This window comes from Paramisgurnus dabryanus, chromosome 2 (assembly GCF_030506205.2).
Source record: "Paramisgurnus dabryanus chromosome 2, PD_genome_1.1, whole genome shotgun sequence".
NCBI classification, from domain to species: domain Eukaryota; kingdom Metazoa; phylum Chordata; class Actinopteri; order Cypriniformes; family Cobitidae; genus Paramisgurnus; species Paramisgurnus dabryanus.
In genome coordinates, this window is record NC_133338.1 from 30,133,582 (window position 1) to 30,143,856 (window position 10,275).

The window sequence follows — 10,275 nt, forward strand, 5'->3', positions numbered from 1 at the left end:
CAACACATTATACTGGAATGTTATATGACATCAGAATGGAGGTTTCAAAAGCAATTTTGGCCATCCCTTTTTCTAAGAGGTTCTGTTTATAATTCTTATTACTTAAAATGTGCTGTGAACATCACCCTTTTTTGTATTTCACCCTTTTGGTACCTTTAGTTAAACAAAAATGATTCATGTAGTGCTTCTGACTTGCTAGTGGTCTACTCTAAATTGAATTAGAAATTTGCTATTGTTTGCTCATTTGCTCGTTTTGTATACAATGTAAGTACCAAGGGTGTCACGGTAGACAGATGTGATTAAACTTAATTTCAGTATAATGCCAGGTAGTAGGGACTTTTTAAAATGTATTATGCCTTAATGATAAAAGGCTAAAAACTCTTTTGCTGGTCTTATCTAGTTTAAGTAGGCTATGTGATCTTGGTCTCCGAGCTTGGTATAGCTGGTCAATTTGTTGGCCAATGAACCAGCTAAAAGTGCCCAAATCTGAACTCTCTAAAACCAGCCTTGCCAGCAGACCAATTAGGTAGACCAGCTAAGACCAGCAAACAACCTGGTTTAAGCCCTGTCAGCTTTTACCCTCAATTCAATTCTATCAGAAAAACACTTTCAACCACATACAAAAACACTTCAAACTATTTCTCACATTCACACCTATAAGCAGCACCGTACACATGCAACCAGCCACTGTTTCCTGTTACAATCTTACATCAACATATTGCATGAGCAGCATTTTTAATGTAAACACATAGGCTGAGCAAAATGAATCACACAATTGGTGTGTCCAGGCATTTTAACAGACAACAGTGAAGGAAGGCAAACATGCTCACATTTTTTGCCTTACAGCACAGAGATCTTGACACACTGAAAATTAAGGCCGTAAGGCGATGATCAACAATGCTCAAGAATGAAGGAATGGATCAACAGCATTAACAATTTCTTAAGGAAGCTTTAAAATCTGGTACCACTGACCAGAAAAAATGCTGAAAAATCAAAACTGCAACAATGAGAGGAAACAAATATGAAACAGATCATAGAACAGGATGAGGAAACTGTGCAGAGTGGAGGACGGACAGATAAGCCACACATCATGTAGTGATGCTCAATCTGTACCTGCCTGAAAGATCCTCCGGTAGCCCGTCAGAACGGCACAGCCATCTGAACCAATGTGACAGTTAGGAGCAGAAAGATGGATGTCGTTTACATTTATGCATTATCTAAATTAATGCTCTTATCAAAAGCAATTTAATGAACAAAATACCATTTAAGAAACTTCTTTTAAGGGAAAGAATAATACTTGCAATGGTAAACACTTAAAAACATGACCAAACTTACAACAAAAGAGCATCTGGAAATGTGAATATGCTGTACACCTACTGAGGCCAGAAACCTCCTGTATTAAATGTTCAGACCCGATAAGTTCAGTGTCATAATAGAGATCCTAACCGAAATCAGTATGGCAACCAAACATAAGACCAATATTTGCTTTTAGCAGAGCTGGCAGGTGCTGCGGTCTCACAGGCTTCCTCTGATCATGTTATTATGGGTGATGATTGGGCCTACTGGGAAAAACGTCTTTGATAATGGCACCTTTGTGTAATCCTTTGAAGCAGAAAGGGAAATAACAACCGTAGTGTTGATACAACCTGTCTGTATACAAACCTGCGACCTTTGCAGTAATTTCCTAGTAAACACATCAACAGTTTAACTCAATTCTGCTCCTGGAAATTCACCTTTATTGAGAGGTCACACGTGTAACTTTAAAATTAATTTATAACAATGTAATTGGCAGATTAATGAGTCCATATTTTACTATAGTTGGATTAATGAAGTGAACCTGTGCTGTATCTCTACAGTTTTATTCAGCAGATCTGAATACAAATTCACATTTCCAATTTGCTCTTACTGTATGTAACAATGCACATTTTATAGTAGAAATAAAGAGGGAACTGATTGTATTAGCTAAATGTATTAAGGATAACATTGCATTACATCTGTATAGTTTATGAAATGCATGAGACTCCACATAACTCTGGATGGGTAAAGTGTGTTAGGAAATCCTATAAACCTGGTCAGCAAGCATTCACACAACAACACCTCTTTAATAATGTACTGTAAGTTGTTGGTGTGAATATGACATTAAACCACAATCCCACACCACTAGTCCTGCACAGGGCATGGTCTGTTCAACTCAAAAATGGTATTGTTTTCAACAGAACACAAAAGGGTCGCTGGAAATTGGATACTTAAACAAATATTGTCAACTCTATTGTAAAGTCAGTACCAGGCTTAATTGTTTATATAATATAAATATTTACATATATAAATGTTCATATAATTAATGAAAGATCAAAACAAAATTCTGGAATGTCCTGGTATTGTTTAGGTTGTTTACATAGGCATACACCCCAAACAGACAGAACTTCAAACTACTATAGAAAAACTCTAAAACAGAAAAACAGCAAAGATTCTTTTAGTAATTGAATATTTGTATTAAACCTATGATTGGTTGATGATTGACTGGGCAAAACTGATAAAAATATATCTCTGTAATTTTTGATGAATGGCCATAAATATATATATATATATATATATATATATATATATATATATATATATATATATATATATATATATATATATATATGTGTGTGTGTAATAAATGTTTACATGCAAGTCAAAACCTCAAGCAAGTTGTCACAATCACCTTTATTATAGGAGCATATGTTGAAAATAAAAATTCAAAAAATTACATCTGACTTCAGTGTTCATTTGAGTCAAGCTTCTGTTGCAAAGGAGGGTCATATCAGATCATACCAATATGGACAATATTTTCTTATCCTGCATCTTGCTGGGGGTGGGTAACGATATTACAAAAAACTTGATATACCACCAAGCCCTAGGAAAATCTTTCTCTGTACCAGTATTTGATCACTTTAGATGTTGAAAACACGTGTTAATATTACTCTTGTTTTAGCACGAGCCGAGATCTGTCGTATTCCCTTTTGGATTAGAGGCTCTCCGCAGTTTGAGCTTTTATTCTTTTAACAACAGAAATTCCCCAGATGTTAAAAAATAATAAATTGACATGTTTACATGATATTCCCCAGATGATTGAGATTAACTTTCCTGTGAAATCTGACCTGACCAAGAAACTCTAAGTAGCGGTTTTCCAGACGGGTTTAGATTAATCAAGGACTAGGCCTTAGTTATATTAGGACATTAAAGTAGGTTTTATCTAAATCTTATGTAATCTTACAAAAAACAACACTGGTGTGGATCTTGAGATAAAACAATGGCACTGATATTAGAGCTGGGCAAAAAAATAAATAAAAATTAATATCGGAGGTGATTTTTTTCAAGATTATGAATGCAATTTTGCGATCTTCTTTGCATCTGTGAAATTCGGCTCTGTGTAGTAAATGCTGCTCCATTAGAAAGCAGATGATGGCGATTTACTACTAATCACCGACCGGCTTTACTGATAAGACATGCATGGGAATCGGAGAATCACATTTTTTTCCCCAGCTCTAACTGATATATGTTAAGTCATTGCAAAATGTTTTTAAATTAAGGCTCAAACAGGCATTTTAGTCTGGGACTAGGATAAGCCCTGTCCAGGAAACCGCCCCAATATCATTATTATAAGTTTACTGTTGTGAACTGGGAAAAGGTAAGGAGACATTTTAACATAATTTTTAAAAACTATTATTGTTTAATTTCAACTGAAAAAGTTATAGATTCCAGCTTTAGAAAACTGTTGTGTTTATCCCTTATGGGTTTATCATTCACTTTGACTAGGTCAGCTACTTTTTCAGTATTGCCATTCAGGGGAAAATAAAATTAAACAGCCAGTTGCCATAGCAACAACTATCTCTCGGCCTCACTTTCTCTTGGTTCCCGACAAGTGCAGCATGACCTCACTGTTTCTTTGTAAACAAAATGTAAGTGATGTAAAAATAAAATAAAAATGAGTACACATTTTACATTTAAGTAAAATAACTTGAAGTGACTAAATTATTCCCTGCATTAGAGGTCAAGTAAATAAAATGCTTATGCACACAAATAAACACACTGGGGACTGTGTGCCAAACAGGGCGTGAAAGGAAGGACTTCTATTAAAATCTATTCCTGGGTGTCACTGTTGCATTCTCTGTAGAGGATACCATGAGGTCTGCCCTGATAAGACACCAAGTCATCCATGTGACAGACCAGGGTGACAATGAAATGATAAACAGTGAAGACACAGGAAAGATTAACACTGTCACACTACAGTTTATTAACTCTACATTTCTGAAAAGCAAGAGAGTCAATATGAGTGTTATAGGAGAAATAAAAGAGCTGTAATAATGACATTAAAAATTATGTAGGTGCAATAAAGTCCATGTTTAAGAAAAAAACAACATGTTATAAAATGATCCACGTACATTTACATATAAATGTGTATTGCAATAATTGCTATCAGTAAAATGTTATTATATAAACTCAATTTGTCAAATGATCTCTAAATCAATACATGCATTATAGCTTTATGTCAAGGTACTGCACCAGAGATGACATTGAAAGGAAAACACCACCGATTTTCAATATTTTACTATGTTCTTACCTCAACTTAGATTAATTAATACATATCTATCTTTTTTCAATGCGTGCACTTTTAATCTTTGTACAGCGCTTCGTAAATGTTTTAGCATTTTGCCTAGCCCCATTCATTCCTATGGCTCCAAACAAAAGTTTTATTTTGTGCCACCATACTTGTGTAACTACTCATGTAACAGTCTTTAAATATTGAAAACATTGAAGTGTTTGGTGGCTTCTAAATTTATCCCTGTTTGGAGCCATAGGAATGAATGGGGCTAGGCTAAATGCTAACACATTCATGAGGTGCTGTACAAAGATTAAAAGTGCACCTATTGAAAAAAGATAGGTATCTATTAATTTGTCTAAGTTGAGGTATGAACATAGTAAAATATTGAAAAACAGTTGTGTTTTCCTTTAGAGCATGTTAAAAACTCAACCTACAGTAACTCACTCTGAGACCAACTCCCTACATCACACTTGGTTCTCAGAAGCTTGATACTATTATTAATAATATATTAGTTATTACGATGGCATGCTATAATAACAATACTGCTGATAAGAAACATTAATCCTGTTGCCATAGCAATTGAAAGCTGTATACCGTAGGTCAAATTAAGTGCTGTGGTTTTTGGAGAAAGGTTGAGATGGTAGAGCTGTATAAAAATGCCTTTTAAAGCGATCTGTTCTGTAGTGTTCAGTTGTGTTGTAAACTAATTACTGTAAGTACATATGAATCAAATCTTTATTAACTTTATAAATCTTAAATACTAATAAATACTATGCTGTCTACAGTATGTGAAATACAATTTAAATTAAATACTTTACTTTCAGTTTTGGTTCATTAAATCCATCATTTTTTATAACTCACCTCAGAAATAATGTGTGTCAAAAGCAACAGCATCATTATAATGGCATACCTAAACAATGAATCATCTATAAATTTGATCAGTGTATTACTAAGGATTAAACAGCTGCAGTGTAAAAGGGGAGGGAGAAATGATTAGGAAGGGCTTTCCTTAAAAGCTACTTAAACAATCCCTAACCAAAAGACTCGTTCACCTATATTCTAATTCTCTATTCTCATTCATGACACAAGCCAAACCCCTAGAACAGTCTGAAGGACTGTAGAGCAAAGAATACACTTGGGCTGTGGGCAAATAAACCCACACACCTAGTGAAAGTCATTGACAACAAACATACACCTACACGTCTCACTTAATATGTGACCCCCTAGTGCTTAAACAAACATTAGTCAACCTATGCAGAAGCGACAGCCTCACAGAATAACAGAAAATTAGGAGCAAGGATTGATTTGCTCACATCCATCAATAATTCATGTCACAGTATTAAAAACAAGACAAGTAATACTGAGGGAGATCAAACTACAGTGTTAGTTGGCACATCTCCCAAATTCCTAGATGAACTGTCCATGTAGTGTTTTGTTCCATTAAAGCAATGTATTTAATATATTAATACGTTTTAAATATACCGTTGCACTTCAGAGGACATATGTGGAGTCATTTAAATGAATTTTATAATGGATTAAGTTCACCATGAACAGAATACAAGAAAACATAACATTTTAATTTAAAATTACTTGCTGGTTTTCAATTAAAGAAAAGTCATCATACATCTTGGATGGCGGGTTAATTGGGAGAATTTTCATATTTGGGTAAGTATTCCTTTAACTGCCTAGAGCAACAATAATGTTCAGCTTTTCTCTTTTGCTTGATGTAACTTAATACTGCAAAATATTAAAGTCATCAATGTACATTTACATCCAGTCATTTAGCAGACTTACATATGAGGTAAACAATAGAAGCAAGTAGAGCCACACAAAAACAGCAATACATAAGTGCACTAGAACGAGTCTTGTCAAGTCTAACACAGTATACATAGCCACGGGTTAGTTCGATTTTTTAATTATATGAAATGTACATATAAAGATTAATCTAGAAAATAAAAAGATATTAAGCTACGGCTATATGAAGGTTCACCCAGACATGTTACATTTTCAGGTACATCATCACATAAACACTGAATGAAAAATAAATGACTCACATCAACATAAGACATTTAACTGTTTCAACATAAGGACTGTTTCATTCCTAAATACAGCTTGGAATAAGGCCAAGCCATGTGGCCAGACAGTAAAAAACTTAAAGGAATTCCAGACTGGTCCCAAAAAACTACAGCTAAACGTCTGCTTTCACTATATATGTAACAAGGTCTACAAACCAGATTTATAGACCTTGCTGGCACTGTAGATAAATCTACACTAGATTTCTTTATATTATTTATCACGTTGAAACGTTTCAGGATGCAGGTCAGGATACCAGGCAAGCAGTGCCAGGTTACACTAGTCACTGGGTGTAAACCAAAACTTTCAGTTGTGCAACTCCATTCAATGAAGCTTCTTTCTAAATACAGAACATCACCTCACTGCGAAAGCTCAAGTGAATACATGTAATTATTATTTCATACTTTTTACTTATTTTTATAACCTATCTGACACACAGTACACGCATTTTTATCGCCTTTTTTAGAGTCTTTCTTTGAAGTGATGTCATCCTGATTTAACTCCGCTGTTACATTATTGTCTTGTTACATTAGAGGTTGCGCTGGTTCGTTGAAACTCTCCAAAGAATAGCCATCTGTCTCTCCTAATTTGTTTAAACATGGCACATCTGCTTTACATAACCATAGCAGTTTCCTTACCTTCAGTTTGGGAATCCAGCGTGTTAGACATTTCAATAAGAGTGGCTTCTTTCGTCTTTCCTGTTATTCTGTTCATCTTAAGTTTCGTGCGTTGCTGTTCCCCCACGAGACAATGTAAAAATGGTCTGATTAAGCTGCCGAATGAAGACGTTTGTAAGCTGACTAAACCGTGAACCCTTGGCTCTCTTTCTTCCCCATAACGTTAATTACTACAAAAGCAGCGGCTACAGCAAAGATGATGGGCTTTAAAGGGGAGTGGCCAGCACGCCAACTCTTTCCGTCGGCATACTAGTCTAGGATTGCAAAAAGGTAGTCTCGGGAATGTTAAACATGCCACGTTCCTTATTTTCTGATTTTCAGATATATACCAAATAAAAATAATTACAATCTGAGTATAAATATTTGTTTGCCATTTTATCGTAATGGACAATGTAGGAAAGAAAGCGTATTTTCTACACATCCATTACCTTAATTAATTGTGAATGTGATGACACCAGATCGCACACGCATGCACAGGGAACTCGCTCCATCTACTGGTCATTTGACAAACGGCAACACGTCTCGCGCGCAAAGCAAACTACATTACCCATAAACCATCGTTTCGCGTGGCACGCGCACGAGCACGGTATGGTACTGCGTATGTGTAAAATATACAAGAAATATAACTTACATTATGTGGTTCGCTAAATTTAAATTGTTTTGTTTCTCGGAGGTTTCGTGATAGTTAGGTAATTGGGGGTAATTTAGTTGATTTAACGGGTTGGATGACATGGGTGTATTTCCTTTATGAGCAGTGAGCTAATGCCTAGCTAGTGTGCTAGTGCTAACGTGTTTCTTCACTGATATAATGGTGGTGTTTGGTACTGTTTTAAAGAGATTTTACAAAAATTGTTAATGCAAACTTGTGTTTAAACAGCACATAATCAGGAATACTAAAGAAGTGCCGGTCCCAAGGAGAGAACGTCAAGATAAACGCCATGGGCATATATTTGATCGGTACTCTGGACCTGATAAGAGTAACTAAACTAAACAACTTTCAGTACCTGTGAGTCTTCAACCCCAGTAAGATACCCGCTGCATCCGACCAATATTGCAGCCGTATTATAAATTAAAATGTTTTCAGGAATAATGGCGTTATAAAGTGAATTTAATTATACACCACAGTCTTACAAAATAAATACGGATTGTGATAATTTATTGAAATAAATGTTCAGCAACTTTTGTATTTACTTTTGGTTAAGCTGTGTTTTAATAGCATATGTCTTACTGATTGTTTCTTATTCTGTATCCCCATGTTTAGGAAGTGTCCCAAGAGACTTTTGGTGAGCGAGGAATTCTCTAACTTTGCTTTTCTCTTTCAAAATTAGAAATGCACATTATGTTAACTAGTTCTCTTATCAGCACAAGTGTTATGTGCAAGTAATATTTAAATACAAATGTTTGTATATTGACAATATTTATTATTATTTCATCTGCATCTCAAATAATTTTTCAATCTTTTTTTGTAGGTCTTCCACTTGGTATCACCGTGCAAAAATCCAACTTCTTTTTGTGTCCCTTGAACAAAGCTCATTGTATTAGCATGATGAGTGACCCAGAATGCAAAGAAACGGATGCTCCTAGCAGCCTGTCTAATAGAGATGTCATTGAACTTCCTGATGATCTCTCTCTGAGTGACTCTGACTCTGATGAGCCCACTGAGCATTTTGGCAGAAAGATTGAGGAACTGTCATCATCATCCTCAGAGGATGATGAAGGAGATGTTCAGCAAGGCCGGCATGTTCCTCAAGAAAATCCCACCTTCAGGCTGGCAGGTGGGAGCTCTGGTTTTTTTGATCGAAGCAAGGACATCTTTGCACAGTTGGACAGTGCTGCTAAGCTCACGTCTAAACAGCTAGGTGAAGACAACATTCTTGATGGAACGTTTGCTCGTCCTGCTCCACCGTCACCTCCACACACAACTAAAAGGAAGTGTGATGTGGCTCCTGAAACAACCAGGAATGAACCTTCAAGTAAAAAAGTCCCAGATTACCTCGCACACCCCGAACGCTGGACTCGCTACAGTCTTGAGGATACTTCTGAAACCAGTGATAAACAAAATAGCCAGGTTGCCCTTCAGTACATACAAGGGCTTCAAGATAGAAAGAGGTCTCAGGATGATGTGCCGGAGACCTTCAGGCCAGCTTTCAACCAGGATCATAGCAGCAGCTGTGATAATAAACTTGTATTCAATAAACCCAAGAGCAAAGATCAAAGTAAGAACAAATCTTCCTTTGTTAGGAAGGAAGAAGTTGGACTTCAGCACTTGGATGATAGACAGGAGATTGAAGACGACGAGTCTGCTCCTCTTCATCTTAGTTCATGGGAGAATGAAGAGAAAAAAAGGAAGCTGATAACGGAGGAAAAGGATGACACAAAGATGACAAGCGTTGTCTTCAACAATAGCAAAAGAGTAAGCCGTAAGCGCTTCCGGAAAACACTTGGTGAGGATGAACAAAGCACGGAGTGAACTGTTCGGACAATCCCGAAAAATTTTGATGGTTATGTATTTGAAGCCTACCATTATCTTGTATAACGTGACCATCGTTTTTGTGGTTTTGACAACTTTAAGTTAATGATTTATTAAAATAGATCAAGCATTTTAGTCTATAAGTCTATCTTATGCTGTGTAAGTGTTTGCAGTCATAAAATATTATACATCCAAATAAAGTCAAGACAAATTACAGCCATGTTGATTGATTTGATTGATTGATTGATTGTCTGTCTGCAATGGTATTAGCATTTTAAGGTGTAGACAATTATTCTAAGGTAATTTATCTGTTTTTATGACCGCTTTTATTAATGAACTTGATTCAGTTGAGCTTTGAGATTGTGTTACAATTTACATTGTCTTGATGTTACATTAGGTCAGTGTTTTGTAAACCCATATGAATGCTAATGATGAGAAATGACAAATAAGGAAATTCCAGTTCTTTC

General features: G+C 35.8%; 2 protein-coding genes across 5 annotated transcripts in view; one reads left to right on the forward strand and one right to left on the reverse strand.

The window, feature by feature from the left end:
* Positions 1-7,561, reverse strand: part of ano5b (anoctamin 5b) — a 26,639-nt gene extending 19,078 nt beyond the window's left edge. Inside the window, exons 1-2 of one of the 2 annotated variants that reach the window (XM_065267891.1) lie at positions 7,300-7,561; positions 1,114-1,158 (exon numbers count right to left, since the gene is read on the reverse strand). In XM_065267891.1, coding sequence (XP_065123963.1) covers positions 1,114-1,158; positions 7,300-7,375 — 121 coding nt within the window. In that variant the 5' untranslated portion in view covers positions 7,376-7,561. The remainder of the gene's footprint in view (positions 1-1,113; positions 1,159-7,299) is intronic. The other variant, XM_065267892.1, reaches the window with a different exon arrangement.
* tssc4 (tumor suppressing subtransferable candidate 4) lies at positions 7,023-10,024 on the forward strand. 3 transcript variants are annotated; one of them, XM_065267894.2, is made up of 4 exons: positions 7,023-7,047; positions 8,216-8,361; positions 8,600-8,621; positions 8,808-10,024. In XM_065267894.2, exon 4 carries the CDS (start codon positions 8,882-8,884, stop codon positions 9,806-9,808), a length of 927 nt encoding a protein of 308 aa, XP_065123966.1. In that variant the 5' UTR covers positions 7,023-7,047; positions 8,216-8,361; positions 8,600-8,621; positions 8,808-8,881; the 3' UTR covers positions 9,809-10,024. The 3 variants fall into 3 exon arrangements, with proteins under 3 accessions (XP_065123966.1, XP_065123965.1, XP_065123967.1); XM_065267893.1 differs by lacking the exon at positions 7,023-7,047 and adding an exon at positions 7,886-7,924; XM_065267895.2 differs by lacking the exon at positions 7,023-7,047 and adding an exon at positions 7,901-7,924 and having other exon boundaries at positions 8,216-8,344.
* Positions 10,025-10,275: the final 251 nt, after the last annotated feature.

What these genes read in the sequence shown, in the direction of transcription:
- tssc4 (XM_065267894.2), top strand. Translation starts at nt 8,882, where the DNA reads ATGATGAGTGACCCAGAATGCAAAGAAACGGATGCTCCTAGCAGCCTG.